General features: G+C 51.4%; 10 protein-coding genes across 10 annotated transcripts; 3 read left to right on the forward strand and 7 right to left on the reverse strand.

Annotated features, from left to right (window-relative positions):
* Positions 1-1489: 1489 nt before the first annotated feature.
* Z519_09527 (uncharacterized protein) lies at positions 1490-2463 on the reverse strand (the record flags this gene model as incomplete). Its single annotated transcript, XM_016767249.1, has 2 exons — positions 1490-1981; positions 2038-2463. The coding sequence occupies 2 exons, from the start codon at positions 2461-2463 to the stop codon at positions 1490-1492; spliced, it is 918 nt and encodes a 305-aa protein (XP_016616765.1).
* Positions 2464-2966: 503 nt separating this feature from the next.
* Positions 2967-4220, reverse strand: Z519_09528 (uncharacterized protein; the record flags this gene model as incomplete). The annotated part of the gene is made up of 2 exons (XM_016767250.1): positions 2967-4103; positions 4161-4220. 2 exons carry the CDS (start codon positions 4218-4220, stop codon positions 2967-2969), a joined length of 1197 nt encoding a protein of 398 aa, XP_016616766.1.
* A 699-nt stretch (positions 4221-4919) lies between these two features.
* On the forward strand, positions 4920-5977 carry Z519_09529 (uncharacterized protein; the record flags this gene model as incomplete). The annotated part of the gene is made up of 2 exons (XM_016767251.1): positions 4920-5420; positions 5471-5977. 2 exons carry the CDS (start codon positions 4920-4922, stop codon positions 5975-5977), a joined length of 1008 nt encoding a protein of 335 aa, XP_016616767.1.
* A 417-nt stretch (positions 5978-6394) lies between these two features.
* Z519_09530 (uncharacterized protein) lies at positions 6395-8878 on the forward strand (the record flags this gene model as incomplete). Its single annotated transcript, XM_016767252.1, has 1 exon — positions 6395-8878. The coding sequence occupies one exon, from the start codon at positions 6395-6397 to the stop codon at positions 8876-8878; it is 2484 nt and encodes an 827-aa protein (XP_016616768.1).
* Positions 8879-8918: 40 nt separating this feature from the next.
* On the reverse strand, positions 8919-10343 carry Z519_09531 (uncharacterized protein; the record flags this gene model as incomplete). The annotated part of the gene is made up of 1 exon (XM_016767253.1): positions 8919-10343. One exon carries the CDS (start codon positions 10341-10343, stop codon positions 8919-8921), a length of 1425 nt encoding a protein of 474 aa, XP_016616769.1.
* Positions 10344-11381: 1038 nt separating this feature from the next.
* Z519_09532 (uncharacterized protein) lies at positions 11382-12347 on the reverse strand (the record flags this gene model as incomplete). The annotated part of the gene is made up of 1 exon (XM_016767254.1): positions 11382-12347. One exon carries the CDS (start codon positions 12345-12347, stop codon positions 11382-11384), a length of 966 nt encoding a protein of 321 aa, XP_016616770.1.
* Positions 12348-16753: 4406 nt separating this feature from the next.
* Positions 16754-17245, reverse strand: Z519_09533 (uncharacterized protein; the record flags this gene model as incomplete). Its single annotated transcript, XM_016767255.1, has 1 exon — positions 16754-17245. One exon carries the CDS (start codon positions 17243-17245, stop codon positions 16754-16756), a length of 492 nt encoding a protein of 163 aa, XP_016616771.1.
* Positions 17246-18907: 1662 nt separating this feature from the next.
* Z519_09534 (uncharacterized protein) lies at positions 18908-20544 on the reverse strand (the record flags this gene model as incomplete). Its single annotated transcript, XM_016767256.1, has 2 exons — positions 18908-20175; positions 20232-20544. The coding sequence occupies 2 exons, from the start codon at positions 20542-20544 to the stop codon at positions 18908-18910; spliced, it is 1581 nt and encodes a 526-aa protein (XP_016616772.1).
* A 1143-nt stretch (positions 20545-21687) lies between these two features.
* On the forward strand, positions 21688-23249 carry Z519_09535 (uncharacterized protein; the record flags this gene model as incomplete). Its single annotated transcript, XM_016767257.1, has 3 exons — positions 21688-21726; positions 21779-22199; positions 22276-23249. The coding sequence occupies 3 exons, from the start codon at positions 21688-21690 to the stop codon at positions 23247-23249; spliced, it is 1434 nt and encodes a 477-aa protein (XP_016616773.1).
* Positions 23250-23915: 666 nt separating this feature from the next.
* Positions 23916-24602, reverse strand: Z519_09536 (uncharacterized protein; the record flags this gene model as incomplete). Its single annotated transcript, XM_016767258.1, has 1 exon — positions 23916-24602. One exon carries the CDS (start codon positions 24600-24602, stop codon positions 23916-23918), a length of 687 nt encoding a protein of 228 aa, XP_016616774.1.
* Positions 24603-24626: the final 24 nt, after the last annotated feature.

The raw sequence follows: 24626 nt of genomic DNA on the forward strand, positions 1-24626 counted from the left end.
ACAAGAGAAAGAACAAGAGCTTGCGAACCAGCAGATGAGCGAGTGGAGCATGGATATGGGAATATTTCGATCGGCATCTAAGCGCAAGGGGGCGGATGGATCATGGAACCAACCTTGATCCACGTTGACAGACTCAATAGACTCTCCCCTTTCTGGGGTCAAGGCTGTGGGATAGACATTGCCTTGTGCCATCGATAGGACAGACAAGCCACCAAGCTACCGAGATGTAGTCTCCACGCAGGGAAAAGGGTCTGGGCTCGCTGGATCTGACGGAGATGGCGTTTCAGGAGCTTGGAGCTTGCCCGTACCCTGTTCGCATGGCACGGGACGGTGCAGATGTGGTTGGTGCGGGATTTTTCTTTGGGACGATCTTGCGGATTAAGCTCGAGATTGAAGCTTTGTGGAGAGAGTCCCATCAGGTTACGGCGCAAAGGAGGCGACTGGCATTGTGAATGCTCGTAGACAAGTGTCTTGCCTGGGTATGGTTCAACTGCCTTCACGACCTTCACCGGGGTGAGGCAGTAACACAACCTGCACAACGCGCTGCAAGTTGAAGTGAAGGGAGTGGAACAGCATCAGGAACGGACACCTCTAAACGCGCAGAACAATTCCTCACTCACTGATGGCACACAACCAAGAAAAGAATGGTCCCTTGTGACCCCTTTCATTTCAGACTGCCGGTCATGTCGAGGACCACGAGGTAAGTGATACAGTAGGGATCGGAAGAGATGGGAGACACACGATAAGGCGAGAAGGAAAGGAAGGTGGACGAAGGCGGGTGAAGTGGTCACTTATCAAACAGTAGCGTGTGTTTCAGCTTCCGGTCTAGCGACTCGCCAAATTACGCCACCAGCCAATCAAGCACCTTGAGGCTCGCGTTCCTGCAGCTTGGCCCTGAAGGCTGCATGAACAAGTTGCTTGCTTTACTTCCCACTCCGCCACGTCTGAAGCTTGACCTCGACCTTGACCTTTGGTTCTCGGCCAGTCTTTCCAAATCGAAACACGACCTTCTTTTGCATGACATGCACGAAGAGGGGGAGGAGAGAGACGGAGGGACGTTGCTTTCCAAAGGCCACGCTGCCAGATATACCACAAATCCACCGCACACTTCACTCTGTTTGGCCATCAGGGTGGTGCGACAGATATATTTCCCAAGGACAGATGACAAAAGCTTAGGCTCCCAATACTAATTATGGTCCATTCCGCGTATCCAAACTTAGTCGCCCCGTTCCAGCTGGATCGGCCGTCAGTCTTGGGGTCCTTGAATGACGTAGGTATGGAGTGAGTAGTCGATGCCTGGTGATACAAAGATAGATTGAAGGCAGATAGCCAAGGCTCCCACAATCCTCCCGCTGACGACACTGAATGGAGAGTCTGGCCCCGGAATCTAACTCCAGACTCCATGCTGACGCTGATTGAGATGAGATGTCTCCTCCGCCCGCCAACCGTGTCGAAGATCGATGACATTTGGTTTGATTGTCCTACACCTTTACCGCTTGAAGCCGCTCTCCTCGCGGAGATATGCCTCAAAGTCCAGCATCTTCTCGTTCAGTCGTCGACATTGTTCCAGATTGGCACCGTAGCCTTGTTCCTTGAACCATCGAACCATAGTGCCCGCTTCCGGCACCATATACAGGAGAAAATCGCTCACAAAGTCGTATGAGCGCGGCATGGGTCGACCCAATACCTTCCAAAATATCTCGTCGGCTTCGGCTTGGGTCAGGTCGCACCCAGCCAGACTGATTGCCGTGTTTTTGTAATCTTCTGTATCCGCGGCGCCGAAGGCTTTGGCGGCAAAGACACCAATGTCCCTCACGGCAACCAACTGAAGTCGCTTGTCTCCTAAAGTATGCCAGGTGGCAGCAAAGATGCGACCGGGAAGGCTGGGGTTGAGATTGTCCATGAATGCCGTCGGGCGCAAGATGGTATAGGTCATGTCTGTTCCTCGGACCTTTTCTTGTAGATGCTTCTCCACTTTGCACTGGAACGTCGTCAGTATTGTCGTGTGCATTCTGACCCCACGCAGCGTCTACACACCTTGGATACGAAGTGCGCCACGTAGGTGGCATCCACTTCAGATTTGTCTGCGCCGCCACGATCTACAGAGGTATAGACGAAGTGCTTGACTTTGTTCGCAATGGCGGCATCCACCACATCAATCCCCTGCTTTGCCTCCTGTTCCTCTACCTTGCTCTTGAGATTGGGTAATGTAACACAGAAGACGCCCCAAACCGCGCCGACACCTCCGGCTTTTGCGAAGATGTTTGTGCAATCATTGAGATCACCCTCGACGAGGGTGACGTGAGGCGCAGAGGCTAGAGCTTTGGCTGCTTTGGAGGTGGTCCTGCGGGTGACGGCGAGGATTTCGTAGTCAAAAGGAGGAGGGTTCGCCAGCAGCGCTTTGACGACGGCGCCGCCTTGCTTGCCCGTGGCACCGGTAACGAGGATCTTTTGTGTCATCATGCCTGCTGTTGAAGGCAATTGTGTGCGTAAAAGTAGTCAGCCAGTTGCGACAGATGAACAGGAATTGAATGTAATTTTAGATGCCGGTTGAAGACCGACAGAGGATGGGCTATCTTGCTTGCTTGCTTGGTGCTGTACAAGCAAATGCGCAGTCGCAGACTTGACGTCATCCCCAAACACAACCTGCTGGCTAAATCGGTGAGAACACGAGGACTAGGCAACATCTTGCGCGCCCGGATATCTTCCTCTCCTCCTCGCGCGAGTACCAACAATGATGGAGTCCGCAGCAGCATCGTGGCCATCGGAGAACCATCCATGATTTTATCTGCCGTCGCCATTTCCGGACGGTTTCTTTGTGTAGTTTCTGGCTCGAAGTGGTCCGCGCCTCGGAACGCGACGCGCCGTACTGGGCAGATGGAATGCCTGAAGCGAATCCCATCCAACTTGGCCCAATGTACCGGTACAGAACTTTTCGCAAAATAGGTAAGACACGGATGCGGTCACTATGATGTGATCACCACCTTGACAGGTACCCTCCCCTCGTCTTCTCCTTCCCGCCCTTGATTGGTAGCAATTCTGAAGGCCTTCTCCCCGTCCGCAAGTGCCACCCGATGAGAGACCAGGTCCTCGGCAACACCGTCCAACTGGCCACTGGCAAAGAGTGCGATGGCCGCAGGATAACAGTTGGCATATCTGAACACACCGATAATGTCAACTTCCCTCAGAGCAGCCGCACCCAAAGGCAATGTCTGAACTGGCGTGCCCATTCCAACCAGGATGAGCTTCCCGCCTGCTGTGGCTGCATAGATGCCCATCTGGACACATGATGGAACCCCTGTGCACTCAAAAACGCGATCAAACCCGGCCTCTACTCCTACCGACTTGCAGATTTCCGCCGCCTGTTCCTGAACCTCAGCCAGAGTCTCTGAAATCGTTGAGGCGGGCGCTTTCCGGGGAAGGAGGAAAGTCTTCAACTTAAACTTCCCACCACCCAACGTTGCGGCGATCTTTAATCTCGGGGCATCGATGTCTGCTATGACAATCTCGGATACTCCAGCGACCGACAATGCAGCGGCGGTCAGCATTCCCACGGCGCCAGCGCCCACGACCAAGGCGGTTGAGCCCACCAAAGGCACTCCAACCCCCGACCCCGCACTCTGACTGCGGTTCAACGCGTGTAGTGAGACGGCTAAGGGCTCCACGAGGGCACCTTGTTCGAAGGTGACATTCTCTGGCAATTTATGACACATGTTGGCTGGCTGTGAGATCACTGTTTGCAGCGTCCCATCGGTGTGAGGGAATGTCTTTGCAGAAGATCTAAAAGACAGCTTGGAACACAGGTTGTATCGACCAGTACTACACAGGGTGCACGAGCGACAGGGAAATCCGACTTCCAAGGCCACTCTATCACCCACCCTGAGATTCGATGAAGGGATATCGGCAGTTGTGACCCCATTCGTGGCCTCAGGAACCGCAGTGACAACGCCTGATGCTTCATGGCCAAGGACGAGTGGCGACTTCACAACAAAATTTCCGTTGCGCCCCAAGTTGTAGTAGTGTAAGTCTGAACCGCAGATGCCTGTTGCCTTGACTGCTATTTGGACATCGCCGTGTTGCAGCACAGGCGGTGGTCTCGTCTCCTTAACGAGCACAGTTATGTCAGTTTCGCACTTTGCAAGAGTGACGGGGTTACTTACCAGCCTCAAGTCCTTTGCACCATGTAAAACCAAGGCCTGGACAGTTTCTGTAGATGCCATTTTCATCTGAATCGAAATTTGCCTGGTTCTGCTCTGGGACGAACAGACGGTTGCTGGTCTGGAGGATTATCGAACCTTTATATGAAACAAGATATCTGCTTCGATCACATTAACAGTAAAGCACTCAGTGAAGAGACGGGTTTAGCTGTACCAGTCAAATCTGTAGGGGAGATGACTACAGCGTTCTTAAGAGTGATCCCGCAAAGGCGCCATAGCATCCACGAGGAACTGCTGTGCACAGTTTTCTGAAAGGCGTGATGGAACGGGATTTTCTCCGACGCTGGATCAAGTCTATTCGAGTAATCTTCGGCGATTGTCGAGGGAGACTCCGACCCTGAACCATTATGGCCCCCAGCATGCCGCAGTTTGGTGCATTGGGAAGAAGTCAAGAGGATGGGTGTGGGGGTGCATTACACGAAGCGGCAATTGAAATGCGGGGTGACAACGGCGACACCACGAGGGGGTTTGGTCGTTGGAATTGCGATGTTCGCAGTTTCAAAAGCCGACGGAATGCCCACCATCCCTTTCGCTTCACCCAGTGACGCTGAGGGAAATATATCTCCAATCAATTTTTATGGGTTTTGGGATTTGGTCATGTTTGCCCTGTCCTCCTGCTTTCGACAAAACGCTCTGCCAACGCGTGTTTCTCTGACCCGCGTATTCCCTCAGCGACCATCCCTCAACAAGTCTCTTACAATCATGTCGAAACCTACCGTTCTCCTGATCGGAGGATTGGCGCACATAAATAAAGAGTGGGAAGGCTTGGGATCTAAATACAATCTGAAAGAGTTCCGAAAAGGCACACGCGAGCAATTCCTCTCCAACTGCAAGGCCGGCCAGTACGACGACGTAGTGGCGCTCTATCGGTCCAACCAGTCCACCTCAGAAACAGGTCTCTTCGATCAAGAGCTGGTCTCTGTCCTGCCCCGGTCTCTGCGATACATCTGCCACAACGGGGCCGGATATGACAATATTGATGTGGACGCTTGTACCCAAAGGGGACTTCGGATATCCAGCACCCCGATTGCAGTTGATGACGCCACGGCTGATGTTGGCATCTTCCTTATGCTGGGCGCTCTGAGGCTGGCATGGGTACCTTTGGTGGCGATCAGAGAAGGCCAATGGCGGGGGAAGGCCCAACTCGGACACGACCCAAAGGGCAAAGTGCTCGGTATCTTGGGAATGGGCGGCATTGGTAGAGTAAGCGACCTAGCATCGCCGGTGTGGATTGTACAACTGACTGAAAGCAGGCAATGGCTCACCGAGCACGAGCATTTGGGATGAAGATTGCCTACCACAACCGAACGCGCCTGCCGAAAGAACTCGAGGGCGATGCGACGTACCTCAGCTTCGACCAATTACTTGCGCAGTCCGACGTTCTCAGCCTTAATCTCTCTCTCAACGCCAAGACGCGACATATAATATCTGCGCCGGAATTCGCAAAAATGAAGGACGGAGTGGTGATAGTCAACACGGCTCGAGGAGCCCTGATCAACGAGAAAGACCTGGTGGCAGCGCTCGAGAGCGGGAAAGTGTTTTCAGCGGGGTTAGATGTGTTTGAAGAGGAGCCCAAGGTGGAAGAAAGGTTGTTGAAGAATGAGAGGGTCTTCATTGTGCCACATATTGGCACCAGCACCTACGAGACACAGCGGGAGATGGAGTTGTTGGTGTTGCGGAACCTGGAGAATGCGGTGGATCAAGGGTCTCTGTTGACACCTATTGCGGAGCAGAAAGGAAAGCTGAACGGGCATTTATGATGGAAATGAACAAGGATCTAGGATAGACATAGATGATAAAAGGTGCGGGCAGGTAGACTTGGGACGATGAATTAGGATATAGAGCGTGCCGAGTAATTACTTCAAAGGGCGGCCCGCAACTCGCTAAGCTGTGCAAGCGGAGTGACCTCGGCATTGCTTTCACATGCGCTGTAATCGTCATGTCCGGACTTTCAAAGCATCCCGCTGGCACTCCCACCACTCTCTTGGCCGTCCAACTTGCGTCAGTCGACAGCACATGCCTCTACCGTCATCGTTCGCCGAAGCAAGATCTAAATAGATCATGCTGCGCATCTATCCAACCTTTTCGCTGGACATTATGTGGTAGCTGAGCATGATGCTTCGTCGTCCCTCCCCATGAACACATCGGCTTCCGCTCTCCTCTCCCTCTCGTTCGAAATGCCTGTTCAATCCAAAGAGGACCCATTAATGGTCCTGTACAATCATTACCTCACCCTCTTTCGCGCCCACGTCCGCCGCATACCTAGATCTGTCAAACTCGCCGCCACCGCCGCCCTCGTTCTATCCATCCTCTCCTCTAGCTATGGCGGTTACAAGTGGTGGCAGGCTCATTCAAAAGAGAAGGCCCAGGGCCGGACGCTGGTCCGCAAGAATAGTGGCTTAAGAGGGAAAGGAGGAGAACGCATCATCTATGTTCCCAAGGGCGATACCACCTCCAAAGTCATCATCCATCCCACACGCTCCACGACATTCGATGCCCATCGCAGACTGTTTCTGACACCTCCACGCGTCACTCGTCTGACCAGCGGTACTTCGACTCCGGCCTATGGCCCTCCTCCTCCGCAGACAAAACCCGGCCTCAACCTGGCCTTCCTCCATCAATTCCTCAGTCTGGCGAACATCATGATCCCGAGGTTTCGAAGCAAGGAGACTGCCTTACTACTGAGCCATGCCGTCTTCCTGATCTTGAGAACATACCTCTCTCTTCTTGTCGCGAGGTTGGACGGTGCAATAGTACGAGACCTCGTCGGCGGTCATGGAAAGCAATTTCTGCTCGGGCTTCTGAGATGGCTGTCCATTGGCACACTAGCCTCCTACACCAACTCGATGATCAAATTCCTCCAGTCCAAAATATCAATCGCCTTCCGCACGCGGCTGACGAGGTACATCCACGACCTCTACTTGAACTCGAACCTCACTTACTATAAACTCACAAATCTAGACGGTGGAGTCGAAGGCGCGGATCAATTCATCACACAAGATCTTACATTATTTTGCACAGCGGCGGCATCATTGTATTCTTCTCTAGGCAAACCTCTAGTTGATATATTCGTCTTCAACTATCAGCTCTACCGCTCACTCGGTCCCTTGGCTCTGACCGGTCTTCTGGTCAATTACTTTGGCACTGCTACCATGCTTCGGAGGCTGTCTCCACCCTTTGGGAAGTTAAAGGCCGTCGAAGGCAAGAAGGAAGGAGATTTCCGTGGGCTTCATGCGAGATTGATCGCCAATGCTGAAGAGGTTGCCTTTTACGGTGGTGCCGACGTCGAAAAGGTCTACCTCGACAGATCATTCAAAGAACTCCGGAGTTGGATGGAGGGTATTTACAACGTCAAAGTCCGGTATAATATGCTGGAGGACTTTGTTCTGAAGTACTCGTGGTCTGCTTTTGGCTATATTATTACTTCGATTCCTGTTTATCTTCCTGCATGGGCCGGATTGAATACCATTCTCGAAGCTTCTTCCAGCTCAGGCAGAGAGGTCACAGAATCCTCTCGGTCGGGATCGCACATGAAAGAATTCACCACCAACAAGAGACTCATGCTCTCGCTCGCCGACGCAGGTGGTCGGATGATGTACAGCATCAAAGACCTCTCTGAACTGGCCGGCTACACGTCCCGAGTCTACCAACTCATCTCAACCCTTCATCGAGTGCACGCCAACGCCTATGCGCCCATAGGCCGCCGAGCCTCTCAAAGGGTAGAGCTCTACTCCCTCGCGGACGTACAAGGCACAATCCAATACGGCTTTGACGGCGTTCGTCTTGAAGACGTCCCTGTCGTAGCACCAGGCTTGTGGCCCTACGGTGGCGACGAGTTGATCGAATCTCTCTCCTTTGTCGTCCACAGCGGTGAACATCTACTCATATCCGGCTCCAATGGAGTTGGTAAATCCGCCATTGCCCGCATTGTTGGTGGACTTTGGCCCGTTTACCGTGGCTTGGTCTCGCGACCTCGAAACAACGGCATGGATGGAATCATGTTCCTGCCACAACGACCCTACCTCAGCATTGGCACGCTAAGAGATCAAGTCATCTACCCGCACACGGAGATGGATATGCGAGAGAACAATCGACGGGACAGTGAACTAGAGCGAATCCTCGAGGAAGCCAAACTTGGCCACTTACTAGCGAGAGAGGGTGGTTGGGACACGCGCAAGGAGTGGAAAGACGTGCTCTCGGGCGGCGAGAAACAACGGATGGCCATTGCTCGCCTGTTCTACCACGAACCCAAATACGCATTTCTCGACGAAGGGACTTCTGCGGTATCCTCGGATGTTGAGGGCTTGCTGTACGAGCGGTGCAAAGAGAAGGGGATCACGATCATAACTCTATCCACGCGTGCCAGTCTCCGAAAATACCACACATTCAACCTCCTCCTGGGACTGGGCGAGGAAGGGTTTGATTGGGAACTGGTCCGAATAGGCACGGACGAGGAGAAGTTGGGAGTGGAAAAGGAGATCGCGGAATTGAAGGAGAAACTGGCGATGGTGGATACATGGGAGAAGAGGAGAAAAGAGATTCAGGATGAGCTGAACCAGGTCTTTGTCGTCGGGGACGGCAAGGACACTGAGCAAAAGGGGAAGTTGGAACGTCCGGGGTATATCGGAGACGAGGCCGAATCGCGGCAGGAGACTTCATGACAGCTGTATGTCCCGTCTAGACCCGTTATGCAAAAAGGGGCTATACTACCGGCAGATCCGGATTCGGCCCGTCACCACTCCAAGCATTCAAGTTCCTTATTACCAGCCAGTTGAGCTTGCGCATGCTCTTCTCTTCTGTGTCGTCACTCATCCGATCCTTTTCAACTTCTCTCATATCTTTTTGGAAATCCTTCTCCTCCTTCCTCCTTTCCCTATCATACCTGTCCAACACTCTCTGCCTGTCTCTCTCCAGCTTGGCGACGTCCCTCGACTTCTGCTTCCGCGTGGCGTCGGCCAATTTGTCGTCGATTTCGCGCAAGTGCTTCTCGACGTCCTTGTTGAGTTTTGCCATCTCCCTGTCAAACTCCATCTGGGCCTTGGCGGCTTCCTTCCTGTACTCGTTTTGGAGTTTGTTTCGCTTAGCGACGAGTTTCTTCTCCCCGTTCCGCCTGTCCATCTCGCTCATTTTGACAGTTAGCTGCGAAAGTGCGTTGGTGGGCACGTCGATCAGCGGGAGAGGTGTCACTTCCAGCTCGGCGATCCAGGGCCTCATGGCGTCCAGCCTGCGCTGCTGGCCGCTGACGTTGTCGTCGTATTGTGCAGGAGAACCTGCGTCTGCTTCCGCGACGCCTTCCAGGGGCAATAAGAGCCTCGCGTTCTTGTTGAGCTTGCCCCTGTCGTCGAAGACGCCGTCCATCCCGACCAGTTTTGCGAGTGCTTCGGTCTTTGCGATCTCGACTTTCAGCCCCCGGGGGTTGAAGATGTCGGTGTTTGCGCGCCTCAACTCGATCTCGGTGCGTCCGCGCTGCACCACCCCCGCAGAGATCTCGGCAGTGAGATTCACGGCCGCCCCGACGATCTGGGCGGTCGGCTCCGGCACGAAGCCGACCATGTTCCCGGCCAGGCTGAGGGCCTGCAAGGGTGGCGACTTCACGGCCACGCGGTTCAAGGTGTCCAAAAAGGAGAGAAATAACGTGGGCGAGATGTGGTATTCGGCCAGACAGGGGGGGTAGGCGCGCAGGAACGGCGAGCCGTAGCGCGCGAGGGTTGCGGGGATGGCGATTGGTTTGGCGACGCGGGATCGTGACTGTGACTGTGACTGTGATTGGGATGAAGCTGGGGAGAGACGGGATGATGGAAGCGGTTGGGCATGGGCATGGGGATAGGGATAGGGATAGGGATAGGCATATGCTCCTACTTCGGCAGCCTTGGAATTGGACTTGATGGATTCGTCGATGGCTTCAGAGTATGTTGGCGGTGAGTTAGGGTTCTGGTGTTGGGTTCGGGTTTGGGTCATTGTCATTGTCATTCGTGCGGCCTCGGCGTGGCCGTGACTGTCGCCGTATGCTCCAAATTGTTGTTGCGGTTGTTGTTGACCTTGACCCTGTTGCGTGACCAAGGCATTGTAGTCGTAGTTGTAGTAGTATGGTGTTTGACTTTTGCTATCTCCTATTGACTTGCACATGACCGGCCGGTTTAGGATGAGATGTTTGTTTATTGCTTTGATGGAGATGTATTCTGTATCTGTGCCTGTACCTGTGCCTCCTACCCCAAGACTGGCCCACGGGTGTACCAGCATATTTATATATATATCTATGTCTGTCTGTCTGTGTGTGTGTTATTCCTTACTATGCGTCTCGATCTGATTTCCCAATTCGTCCCTTTCCGCGATTCGTCACAGCCGAATTGCGCAGTGGAGCACGACCGAGTATTCCGCGGGACACGACTCGCTGGTAAGAGGATTAAACAACTACAAGCACCGCATGAGGGTAACGAACTACTAAGCGACGAGCGAGTACCTACGAAATAACGAAGTGCTGCGGAGCGACTATTATCTGGTTGGTGCCCTGAAAGGTCCACCGTACACCACACCTAGATAAGTCATGTCCTTAGGTGCTAGTCCGAGGACCCCAGCCTGAACCTTGATTGACGTAGCAGGCTGGCTATGGCTAGTTCGTTGCTCAGCCTCACTGCCGCCTTCAGTCTCGCTGAATCCTCCCTCATACTTATCTCGCACCACTGACGAGGGCGCACCGCCTACTTACCATGTTACATCCACATACGTACAAAATAGCTTTCTGACTTTCTGACATGTCTGTCTGTCTGTCGATGATCAGTCCGCTCCTTGTTTTCCTTTCAGGCCCCCCACCTACCAACCCATCACCCGCTAATCGTGCTATCACTAATTGGGCATTTCGTGGAATATGCCGCTTCCGGAAGGGATCTGTTGATGTGATTGGTCGAACATGGCGTGGCTGGACAGGACATAGATACAGGGTCCCAAATCGCTGGGGCCAGGGACAATACCTAGATCCTATGTAGATTGATAGAAACCTATGGGGGCAGGCATGCACTCATGCATGGCGCCCTCTTGGGACAACCACCGCTGTCATCTGTAGTCTGTCGTCATGTACTCGGTACCCTAGGTAGGACGTGATTTGCTGCGCTTGGTAGGTGCCAACCACCACCGCCGATCATCTCTCAGTCTTCCTCCTCGTCCTTCTCAGTCGACAATTTCAAAGCGATGTCTCTCCTGCTCATCAACCGCAAGAGTCTTGAGCGTCCACGACCACAGCTCTTCCTGCTTCGCCTCGTCATAACTATCCACGCTCGACTTGATCTGCTTCCTCCCCTCGAAATACACGCCGCTCGTGCCCTTCACTGCGTCGTCGAGAGCCACCCATGCCAAAGAGGCACCTGACTCCTCTGTCCGGTGGATGTTCGGCGACAGGACGCGGCGCAGTAGCGGGATCAGCGCGGGGAGGACACGCTTCCATATGAAGCGCAGGAACGCCGGATACTGTCTGGCAAGGCCGGTGCCGGGCATGAGGCCCGGGTCGAAGGCGACCACAGTCCATTTCTTTTGGTGAAGTTTTCTCAGGCGGCGGTCGAGGGCATATGTCCAGAGGATGTTGCACAGCTTGCTAGTTGTGTAGCGTTGGCGCCCTGGGATTTTGAGCGCGTCCCCGGAAGGGTGCGCCAGGTCTTCGGCACTCGTGTACTTTGCATTGGGCATGCCTGTCTTCTGCATCGGGTCGTGCGTGCCGCTGGCCGTGACAACGATGCGCGCCTCGTTCGCCAGATACGGCTGCAGGAGGGAGAACAGCAGCGCGTGGCCGACGTGGTTGATGCCGAAGCTCGCCTCGAACCCATCCGCCGTGTACTTGATGTCAAAGGGGAATTGGATGCCCGCGTTCAGCAGGAGGACCGAGATCGGTGGCAGGCTTTTCTCGCCCCAGCTCTGGACAAACGATCGGACGTTCTTCGCGTCTCCCAGATCTAGAGGCATGAATCGCACATTGTCTCTGCCGACGGTCCGATTGATAGATTCCGCACTCCCATCGGCGTCCTTGCGCGATGCTATGACGATGCAGTGGTCTGGCCGTTGGCGAGCGATCGCTGCTGCGGCGTGGAAACCCAGGCCCGTCGTGCCTCCGGTTACGATGACGGAGCGGGTGAAGTTGGACATGGCTACATATAATCTTTTGACGATGGCTTCCCTTTTTTTGGTTTCTTGTCAGCGAGCTTGCCAGACGGAAAGTGTGGAAGACTGTAGAGATCCTCTGGACTCGAATGGATAGGGTGTACAGAGTATATGTGCCCTGAAGAGTTAACCACCAAACTCGGGGTTCGGAGGGTCTATCGCTCCATCTCGAGCAATCTCCGCAGCAATCCCACGAATGAAATCGCGACCCCTCTAACCCTCGACCTTTCATCATCCGGGCACCGTAATCGTTTTTCTAAAGCCACATGCTAAGTCGTTGAGATGTGATGGGCCACGGCTATAGCGTTCTGGGATGAAATGGAAAGAGAGAGGAATTAGAAGTAGTAGGACTCAGTATTGGGAACCGCCATCTCGCTGATGCGATTCCGCCTTAGCTGTCCGCCTTGTCAGTCAGCCTTGTCAAATGGTGCCGCGCCACACCCCACGCCACCAGCGCTAGTTGTGTAGCAGTTACTCCTCCGGCACGGGTACCCGCTCGAAATGAACTTTTCCTTGGACCATGGGAGAATGACTGGAAAGTCAAGATTCAAGATGCGCATGAAACGAGGAGAGATTGGGAGACCCCGAGGCAAGCAAACATACCAAGGAAACGCCAGAATCGTTTTCAGAGCAAGAGAACCACTTGTACTGGGTAGACCTATTGTGGTCCAACTGTACCTTTTTATTCCGAAATGGAAAATCCTTTCTCGCGACGAGTGCAGTAAACCATGATAAAAATTATAGCTCCTGCAGTATTTTTTTTTCCCTTTAGTTCTCTTCTAAATGGCTTCCCCATTTCTATGACCTGTACAAGACAAAGGTACAAGCCACCTATCATTCCAAAATAATCGTAAATTCCGGCGTAGAGATGAACGACTTATATAGATAGAATAGTAGCAGACGGGGAATGATTCTGCATACGAAAGTAATAAGTGCGTCCTAATCAACTGTTAGAATTTGTAATTGATGAGAAGTCAGCTCTTAAGCAACCAGCACTACCAGTATACGAACGGATATTTTGGGAGGTTAAAGACAATACAGTCGCTGATACCATAGGTATCGGCAGAGTAGTAAAGCCCGAAACTGGCCTCATACAGTGTGCGCCATGTTGATCTTTTTAGGATACTTATTTCCCGATGATGAGACCCAGTAATCCTGTCTTAACCTCTTCCACTGGTACTGCGCGGCTTTACTTGGTGGTAAGCACTATCTTGCCCCCGTACCCAGATAGAGTGACTACATTCTAGATCTCGGCTGTGGAACTGGGGCATGGGCCGCGAAAGTCGCCGATGACCATCCCAACTGGCTGGTCACCTGCATCGACCTCAGCGCAATACAATCAAAATGGGTTCCACTGAACCTCACTTTCCTGCTCGATGACATAGTGGGTCACTGAACTCCCAACCGTTCGACTTTATGCGCTCACGTCAAACTAGGGGATCTGTTGAACGAAGGTTGAGTTGTGGATCTGTCTGGTTGATTGTGTCCTGTCCCCCTGGCTATTCAGAGAGACTCTGCCTGTTTATATACACATTGGCCTGTAACCATAAGAGCATTCCTGAAACCTCCTATTCCGTCGCCATCCTATCACAGGTCTGCAGGAACAACGAGGTTGAGGCAGTTTGCGCAGTTGGGGAAGCCCCTAGCGTCTCAGATGGTTTGCCCCAGTGGCGCTCTCGCGACCCTGTCAACAGGATCGGTGAAGAATTGACCGGAGTGTATCCAGCAATGCTATGTGTGAGCCTTTCTTGTCTGAGGTTCGAGTTGACGCTCACTCTTTCCGCAGGAATTTGAAAAACTTAGGTCGAGTTGAATTTCAGGAGTTTAAATATAGTCACTAACCTTTGGAGGGCGTAGCGGTAGAAAAAAGCCTCGTCCGTTTAGCAGATACGCTGACAATGAAGACCTTCCGTGTACTAGGTCGCGAACTGTCAGTCGGGGGAAATATTCAAGAGTGGCTCCAAAACGAGGAATTTTTAAATATACGACACCGCGTCTTTAAAGTTCCTCTTAGCTAGTGGCAATATAATACAAGACTGGTAAGTGCACCAGCCAGCCCCTCCTATTCTGGCGATTAAATCAAAACAGAAAGTGATTGGTGGTATGCGTCGTTGCGAATACCAAGAGGGTCTTAAAGGTCTCGTCCTTAGGCCGTTTATATATGGTTTAGGGTGGTCACCTGAAAACATCAGAGAGTTTGTAAAACGGGTTTACGACGAAGCGGATAATCAGAAGTTTCCTTTGTGGTGTTAATTGTAAGTTAAGCCGCTTCAGCATCGATAGTATCCCTCATAACGTCCAGACTTACATAAGCAGCCATATTGTATTCGGTCAGAAGGATTCTTCAAACGTTGAATAATAGAGGATAAAGTAAGTCCAAGAATGGAAATGAGAGGGTGACGCTGTTCCACTATATGTTGTACCATGGTTCGCTTTATCTGTGCGTGATATGTCCGGAATGTGTTATTTGGGGAGGGGTTGCCTTTTGTTTATTCACTGTTTGCACGACCATAGAAGTGAAGAAAGGGAACCTGCAAAATGTCCGCTCATGCTTAGTGCATAGTTAAAAGTTAGCCTAGAGGCTTACGCCCAGAGCCGTTTCCTACTGTAGGTTTAACTACCTTCTGAACAGCAGCCTAAATCGACTCCGGAGCCCGAAACATCCCTTGAACAGGTCTTCGAAGCGCAAAATCAGGCTGCAGTCTCCGTGGCTTCTAGGCTAAAGACACAACTGTCCCTAAATGAGCTAGTCAAACGCTTGACGATAAGTACTGACGGTCCACATCCACAGTCAAAGGATCCGCCTCCGCTTTTCTTCTCTCTCTTTATCGAAGGGTCCTACCATGAGCTCTTGGTCCACTATACTCACGTTGAAGTAATGTACGAAACTTCAAGATGAAGCTTTTAAGATTATTAATGGGGTGTTATTGGAGAGCGTAGGGGACTTTATTGTTGCAGTGGACAATGTGTTGCGTTAGGGTGCTGGCAGTTGTCTGGAATCAGTGGTAGAGCCTCTCGGAATGGTAGCAAGGAAAGCAGGCCTTTAAAGTGATGCTTGGCCCAATGTGAGAAATTGAGATGTCAGTCCCTTCTCATCGCCCAGGGACATTCCGGGACAAGATTCTTTTGCAAAAAGCCGTGCTCAGAGAAGTGGACGCCGTGGTGTACGCAAGGTCTTTGTTTCCACTGCAGGGAAACAGACATAGTCACATGAACGCATAATAGCACCACCAGCAATCCAGAAGGAGTTCAAATACCATTTGAATGCCAAGTCTATGGATATTGAATCTACCAAAGGCCAAGGTTCAGTGCATTGCAGCCTCTCCGCCTTTTGAATGAATTTCAGAGGACTTGGCCTGCGGCTATACCGTTGGAGAACGTTAAGCATTATCTTTCTTATAGCCTTGGGGTCGCTTGGAAGTACTGTCGTGCGCTCGTTTAGTCTGAGTTAGCCAATGCCACGGAAGGCAACAATATCAGGGACCTACGCAACGCAGTAGGTACAAAGAAATTGGAGTAGCTGAATGCCTTGTTCTATTCACGTAGTCCTATTGACAACGACTCAACGCTTGAGAAAAAGGAAGAGTTCTCTCTCAGCCGGTTCGGGTGAGAGGAGACTCTTATAGCTTCCCCTCTTTCTGTCACGTGAAAAGGGTAAGGTAGCGTTAACCGATAGCCTTGTGCTTCAACCATCCTTTGCCTTATCCTTTTCTTTCTATACCGTCCACCCGATTCGGGTGGAGGGCGTAGAGTACTTGGGGACAACGGTGGGCTCGTGACAAACAACTTATCCAGCTGGTAAGTATTGAGAAAACCTGGACGTGCTTGGTCGAGACTAGTGATGCCCAGTAATTGCATTGCGATCGTCAACTCTTCCTTTGGAACTGCAGAAGCGAAAAGTCAGTCCTACGCCAGTGACGCTCTTTTAAATTTTCCCACTCTTTCTCTCCATTAAAATGCATACGCACTGACACATGAATACGCCAATTCAGACCCAAACTTGTCGGAAGATTCGAAGTATGTCATGATAGGAAAAGTTAGGGGGGTAGGTCACTTACTTTCGAGAGCCTGAAAAACACCGTCCTCACCATATACCAGAGCGTACAGACGAGGACGCCCTACGCAAACAGCACGAGCACCGAGGCAGATGGCTTTCAAAACATCCGTTCCTCGTTGAATGCCATCATCAACGATGACCTCCATCTAGGTCAAAATCTCGGGACATGTCTTCAGGACCTCAAGAAGCACGAGAAGCGCGGGCGGTGTCGTGTCCAGGCCCGTCCTCCATGATTTGAGAGATAGATGCTCTCCCACCCGATGTCTGTGGCCATCTTGGCATCTTCCGCCCGCTGAATGCTTTTGGCAAAGACTGGGAGTCTCGTGTGGCGCGATCACGGGCAAGTCCGACGGAATAAAACCCGATTGTACACGTTTCGGTTCGCTCGCTCTGTAATTCCATCTTCGGTGGCGCCCGAAAGATACAAAAGGGCATATCTCGTGAGTGCTGGCGATGCGGCTGCTTCGAACTGGTTGAGACTGGTGATGGACTTGAGCGGAGACAGCGAGTTATGCTGCTGCTTGTTCGAACCCTCCTTGTTTGTCTGGTTCGTCGCCGTCATGGGGGAGTCGCTTGTCTTGAGTTTCCCTATTCTTCTCTGCTTCCCAAAACGTCGCTGCACAAGCGCTGGACTGTGAATTTTATTATATACGTCACTCCCGTCCTTCCCTAGGTGTTGGACGATGACCTCTCCGCCGCCCGGTTGCTGAGCGGCATAATTTGAGAAACCCAAAACCGTTCCGTTCAGGCCAGTCCAACTATTTTTTGCCGTGGCGTGTCCGTTCAACTCATGGACAGGAACATGTGGCTTGGCAGAAAAAGACATGATTTTGGCCACTGACCTACCCAGAGTGGTGCAGCAAGGCGTGCAAATCACCGATATTCCGTTGTCAGCACATAATCTGGCGGCTGTAGCTCGGTCGCACAGGTAAGCGGGCTTCAAGATTCCTTTAGTCAGTGCTACCCCTTCGCATACAAGCCCGAGTCCTCACTGCAAGGGCAACTCGTTTGTTATTAGCGCTTCGGGGTAAGAACTGGGCCAGAAGGATGGACGAGCCATGCAGTTTCCGATATCATCCCGGGCCATGCCAAGATCCTATCCTCACAGGGCAGTAGATCCGAGCCAATTTTGGTTATAGACAGCTGTTTTCATGATCTTCCTAGTCAGGTTAACAACATAATAGAATTCCAACAAAGCGTACTGATCTGTTTGTATTTCAAGGTTTCTCGATATTCGTTTCGCGTTAGTCAATTTTTGACAAATAGTTTATGTACATCGGCTGCCCAAGCCGTTGGGCCTCGACTTCTCTCTCCTCTGGCGATCCGATATCAATGTAGTAAAGTGATCGATGGCGGTGCCAATTGTCTACTTAGCCCGGCAGCATATATGATTTGTACTGCATCCCATCACGTGAGATGGGATGTGCTTCGTGTTCCATATTCGGATGCATGTATGGACCGTCTTTCCGAACGCTACCTAGTACACTGGCTAAGCATTACTGAACGTCTGTGCCTTTTATGAGGACTTGAGCGTATGCAAACTTCTCAAATATCGTTCACGCCAAGGTGGAGTGCGGGGACATTGCCTAGGCTGTTAGTAAGAAGAAAGCCTGTCTTTTCAGACATCACGTCTTGGTAACCTGTGCTCAGACGGTAGAAGCCAACGCCTTGTGGTTCTGTGCCCTAGAGCAATGTTGGCGCATGCAGCTCGTAAGGGACGCCTCAGCGCGCGGCTAGGTTGGCGAAACATTTAACATCGACAACGGTGACACACGCGGCATATGCTGATGAAGGTATGGTAACGCCAAGGGTAGGGGTTGTTCATTGTAATACCACCATTTGACATGATGGTAAAAGTACATGGAAATAAATACTTTCAATGCTATCTATATGGTCGTAGACTGACTGCATGCTTGCATGAGAAAGAGCTGAGCATAGCTAGATTCTCGGGATGCGAAAACTCTGACGAAGAATTGAAGATGAAGCAGTGATGTCGAGGTCGAAGAAAGTGTAAACCTCATTCAACAGAGAAACGACCGTAATGCATAATATTGCTCGTTGGAAGATGCCCACAAAAGTCTGCTCCGGACACGAAAAGGTACTGCTATCGGGTTGGTGAGTCGGCGTTTGCTGTTACAGAGCAGACACATCGCACCGTGTTCAAGGTACTTAATCGCAGGGATATCACGACACACATCTGATATTGCACCGAGAAGTACTGAGTGATCAGAACCGCAGCTACAACCAAGAGGGTTGTTCTTTTCAATGCTGATGTTGAAGAGTACAATGCAAACAACTTCATTTCTGGGGTGTGAGGGTTTTTCCTATTTACATCTTGACCACGACGACCGCATAATCTGCACTTGGGCGTACACGCTGCCACTTGTCCGGAATCTGGTCCATGTGCTCGACGAAGGTTCAGTTGACATTAGCAGTAAAGCGGCATGCAACAAGTATGCTGCGATCCGCCGCCTCCTTACGCATCGTCCTAGTGGTGGCGATGATGATGACGATGATGAGAAGAACGATGTGGAACAACCTCAAAAGCCAATGCTTCCGGAACTCGATACTTGTCCTTAATAATGAACCAATTACCAATGGCAAGCACGAAACAACCCACGGCGACAACCGAAGCCCAATTCATATTGTTAGTGGTGACTGGGTAATTCAGTGGGAAGCTCAAGAAGATAACTTGGAAGCAGATCCAGCCGATCATGAGGATGTTGAAGATGATGCCCACACGGCCGAGGTCGACGTATCGCTTGGCGGGAAGACGTTGCCGACCCTGAAGCACCAACAACGCTACTGGCAAGCCATATGAAACTCCGAAACAGATTCCGGCAGATCCGTAAATGGCATTAAGAACATACGCGGGGGCAAACTCGAGAGCATCAAAAGCCAGTGCCACCACCGCGCACGCCAGAACCGAGTTGAAAGGAACGAGCGTTTTGCCGTCGACTTGGGTGAGCCATGAGCCATAAGGGAGGCCTCCGGACTTAGCAAAAGACCAGGCAATTCGACTCTCGCCAGTCAGACACGCGTTGCAACCCTGGATAAAGGATGCAGATAAGATGATGCCGATGGTGACCAGGAAGCCTGTGTTGTGCCACGCATCCCAGCATATCTGAAAAATAGGTTGACCCCCCAAAGGTTCCAAGAGGGCCTCGGGATTGACGGTACAAAACAAAAGGACGATGATCATGACGAATGCCCCCAAGAATGAGAGGAGGAATGATCCGATCATGACCTGTGGTACGCGCCGTTGAGGGTTTGGCAACTCTTCGGTCAAGTGCGTGGCGCCATCGGGAAGACACAGAGCAACCAACGCGGGCAGCATTCCAAGACAGAAAACGAGACCATCCGAGCCCCAACCTGTGTTGTTAATGACATCGATGAAGACCGTCCTTGCATCGGCCTTCGGCTGCGCCTTGGCGAGGACCGCAACGATGATGTAGATGACGGCCACGTTGATGGCGACAACAAAGAATTTGGTGACAGCCGGATAGATTTTGATGAGCCAAGTGTTCATTGCGATAGCAATGATGAACATGGCGATGGACATCAAAAAGCTATGGTAATGCTGAGGAACATAGCTATTATTGATGATGGTAGCGGTTCCGAGGATGAACTGCGTGCTTAGAAAATAACCACCAGCTACGGCGAAATTCCATCCCCAAAGTGTCATCATTCCGTTCAAGTAGGTTAGGAAACGTCGGTATTTTGGCGGAGCCAGGATTGCCGTCCAGTATGTTTGACCTTCCATTTTCGTCAGAACAGGAAACATGCCCCTATTGCAATATCCATCCACTCACCCGCAACATGGGGGTATGCTGAAGCTAGCTCAGCAAAATTCAGCACAATGTTGCCTTGACCAACCGCGGCCACGATAAAACACCAGAAAAAGTAAGGGCTTCCTCCGACGCCCAAGGTGAATTGCAAATACCCAGCGATAGCCAGGGGAGCGCAGCCAAGAGTGTACTGAACACCCAGCACGCTCCAGAGACTGAAGCGTTCGTCGTCGAGTTTAGTGACGGCATGTTGTTCGACAGATGTGTCGGTAGTAATGGATTCAAGTGGCTCACCCGTGAACTCCTCGGTGGAATGGTGTTTTGTGGTTTCAGACATCTTCCGCAATTTGACGGGAACGAAGCGACGCAAACAAAAATGCAAATGTGTAAGAGAAGTCTACTCACTTCTCCAGAGGCGAAGGTTGCCACAACTTGACGTTGAATTGGGTTATATCTTGCTAAGAACGTGAAAGGAGTTTCAGGGTTCCCTTCAATTGTGAGGCCCAGTCCATGAGAAGTGCATGGGCATTGCTGCCACCAAGAAACCTTACTTCAACGGATTTCCCGAAGCCTGGGCTGGGGCAGATTGATAAACGCATATTACCGTTTTGTTGTTCGAAGGCGGACCCACTTCAATATGATTGGTCACAAGCCTCCAAAATAGTCAAAGGCTGATTGCGTATAAGGACCTTATCCCTGCAAGTAATATACGGGGAAGATAGGTACTAATGTGGAGAATGCTTTATCTCGGTCTTTCCAGGTCATCAACCTGGGTCTGTTATTAAGATTACTTGTAGCGGTAGGATAATAGAAGTTGTCGGTGACTTTGAGCAGGAATTTCTGGGAGTGATTTTGCGAGCTTTGATGGTAAATTGATTAAATCTGGAGAGCTATGGTCTTGTTGCTATTGGCCTAGGTACCACTTGTGCAGCGTGTGTAACAGTCCTCCGATGCAGCGAAGAAAATGGTGGGGAAGCAGCCGATTTCCGGGGAAGGCCCAATTACGAAGCTAACCTCCCCTCAATCGGTGGTTCTGGTAGCGAGTTCTCTATGTCGCTTGGGGTACAGTTCCAGACTCTCCTTACACATGCATCTGACCTCGTCTTGAGACACGCGGAGGGCGGCCAAGCCGACAAGACAGAACTAGCTCACAAGCCACGGAGGTCAATTCGGAATTTCCGTGCGTATCTTCAGCTCACGACCAGCTATTTTGGCGAAACCAATCTGACCAGTCCTCGATGAAAAGACCCACCACCCTGAAAAGTTCCAAACACAGCGGCGACTTGGCATTTACGTCTTCCTGATGTTTTCAGAGTCAGGGCCATAAATTGTTGAACTTGCGGTTTGATACAAAGAACTCCTCATCCAGCACTCTATTGCGCACTTCAGCATTGGACTTTCTGCGCAGTCTGTCTCGTTCTCGGCATCGCATTTGACTGAAGCGTACTTCTTCCTGTCATCCAGCGCATCACATTTCGATATGGGCAGCATCTCCATATCCTGTGCCACGGATCAGGTGGTAGGTAGTCATCATTTGTCGAAGGTCTGACACCACTCACATATGAAGCTAGATCTCAGAACTTGCTCGAGAATTTCCTGAACAGGTCTTCAAGCCAGGCCATTCTTCATACCTTGCTTCACAGCAAAGTTACTGGTCCGAAATTCTGAAAGAGATTGCGCCACGGTGTTTCTTCCAGCCTCGCAGTGCCGCGGAAGTTGCTCGCGCCGTTTCTCTATGTGTCAAGGCACAATGTCCGTTCGGTGTCAGGAGCGGAGGTCACGCGCATGTCTCGGGCGCGTCGTGCGTGCCTGACGGCGTTCAGATTGATCTGTTGAGGCTCAACACAATCACAATCGATCGGAACAATAACACCGCCCGTGTTGGTGCAGGCAATACGTGGAGACGTATCTATGGCGAGCTGGAGGGGCAAGGCTACATCGCTGTTGGTGGAAGATCTGCAGACGTTGGAGTCGGTGGATTCCTTGTCGGCGGTACGTGATTTCTGCGACTTTGAAGGACACAAAGACCTGTAAAGGGTTCCAAGATGCTGACTTTTATGTCGTACAGGAGGCATTTCGTTCTACGCGGCCGAACATGGTTGGGGGATTGATAACGTTCGATCTTTCGAAATCGTTCTCGGCTCAGGCGAGGTGGTCACCGCAAGCCCGGACAGCGAGCCGGAGCTCTTTCGAGCTCTAAAGGGCGGTGGCTCCAATTTCGGAGTCATTACGTCTTATACACTCAACATTTACCCCTACCGTGGCATGTGGGGTGGTCGTACCCTGGTTCACCCGAGTCACGCCCAAAAAGCAATTGAGGCGTACGCCGACTTTATTCCCAGATTGGATGTGGACTCCAAGGGCCACACGATTGTGATCTTCGACAGCCACGCTGGAGAAATCATTATTCGTCAATACTTGGTGTATTCGCAACCGACCCCGAATCTTCCCATGTTTGATTGCCTGCGAAAAGTGCCCACCCTCGAATCTCCTCTGGGGTTGACGGACTATTCGGTGTTGGCTGCAGACATTGCCGATCTTCAAGGTGGTCACGGCCTTCGTCATAATTGCTCCACGTTGACCATCAAATTGGACGTGGAGCTCCTGCGGTACACGTACGATCTATATGTGGAGGCATCTCAAGCCGCAAAGGACTGGGCTTTTGGATGTCTGGAGTTTCATGCCCTTCCTCGTTCTCCCAAGCCCGGAGAGAATATGTACAACTTGAAGAGGCAAGACGGACATCTGATATGCATCATGCTGGCATTCAGCACTGCAAAGTCCCAGTACGATCAAGCAGTGCTGGACATGCAGAGAACCTTACTCGGGAAGGTCAAGGACGAAGCGATACGTCGTGGGCTCTACCACCAGTTTCTGTTTGCAAACTATGCCGGTTCATTCCAGGATGTAATTGGAAGCTACGGCGAGAGCAGCGTCAAATATCTATCCAAGATGATTGACAAATACGACCCGGACCATGTTTTCCAGCAACTTAAGCCTGGAGGTTTCAAGGTGGAGGCAGGTATCCGGCAACGACTGTAGGGCCAGAAAAGGTTTTGGGGCATGATAAATTCCGAAGCTTTAGGTCTATAGAAAATCAGTCCGGTTGAAAAAATCTCCCGGGACAACTTTGACCGTCTCGGGCCTACATATTGTAAGTTTGACTTGTCGAAGCGTACAAAGACTGCATATGTAATTAGCTTCATTACAAGCGTTACAACCTGTTGGGGCTTTGCAGAACAAAGATGATGCATCGTGTGCTAAGACTCGAGCTCTTGTAAGGGATGATTGTAAGTCGATTTGAGTATTTGTCGGGTCGTACTTCAAAGGGCACCACAAAAGGTCCCGGGCGAATATGAACCATGATTCGTTCTTTGGTTTTATTTGCACAACAAGTCTTCGCCTCCACTGGTAGAGGGCCCAAACTGGAAGGTATATCCAGAAACAATGAACATCACAGAAACAAGAGAAACAAGTTTCCCCTCGGGCGTGCATTGAGTCTGAATGTCCATAGGCAGCCACTGCTGTACGATTGAGCCTGATCGTTAGTCATTAATTAAGCATTAATGGAAATCTCATCTTGCAGTCTGCTGTGAACGATAAACGGGGCTCTGGTTTTTACGTGCCATTTCCTCGCATGCTCCCCGCATGCTTCTCATATTTTATTGCGCTGGAGGAGTAGAGAGGAACTATGAGTTTATAGCTATTCTACAATCGAGAACCTTGGACCGTCTCAACCTGGAAGTCGTCGAATGTGGCCGAAAACCCCTCAGTTGCGGTGTTGTTGGTATCCGGTCGGGAAACGTAGATGCATATCCAGATATTCGGGTCCGCATCTCGGAGATTCGCCAGTGGCCATGTGAAGAGTCGGATGGTAGTGGGCTCTTGCTTCCCAGCACCAGCCTCGTCAGCTGGTGGAATCAACCGCGCCAAGAGCCCAGAGCCATATCGTAAGAACTCAATAGTGAGAGACTCGAGATGTTTCGGGGTCGTTGGCCATGTTGACCAATCCAGTAGATGGTTGGATTCCGCCACAGCGATGATTGGTTGCCCTCGAACGACTTCCAGGCCATATTTGATATAGTAAGGGGCAGACTCGGCATCACCGGGCTGTTCGGCATCGGGGGCTGGCAAACCTGGCAGAGGTCGAACGAACAGCAATCCGATCTGATCGTATTCACACGTCGTCGACAATGTCGGCCACCTGAAAGTCGCCCGAGCGCTTTTGAAGTCGGCTGCTCTTAATGCTACTTTGGATAACGGAGATGCAAATTGCCAATGTTTGACTTTGGGGTTGAACGGAATGCCGACCACATCTTTCCCCGGTGTCACGGTCAAGGTGAGAGGATCTGAATCCTTGTCTCGATTGACGGCTTCTAGCTCAAGTGAAGACATGACGGAGATCGAGATTCTTTGAGG

Source organism: Cladophialophora bantiana (assembly GCF_000835475.1).
Source record: "Cladophialophora bantiana CBS 173.52 unplaced genomic scaffold supercont1.15, whole genome shotgun sequence".
NCBI classification, from domain to species: Eukaryota; Fungi; Ascomycota; class Eurotiomycetes; order Chaetothyriales; family Herpotrichiellaceae; genus Cladophialophora; species Cladophialophora bantiana.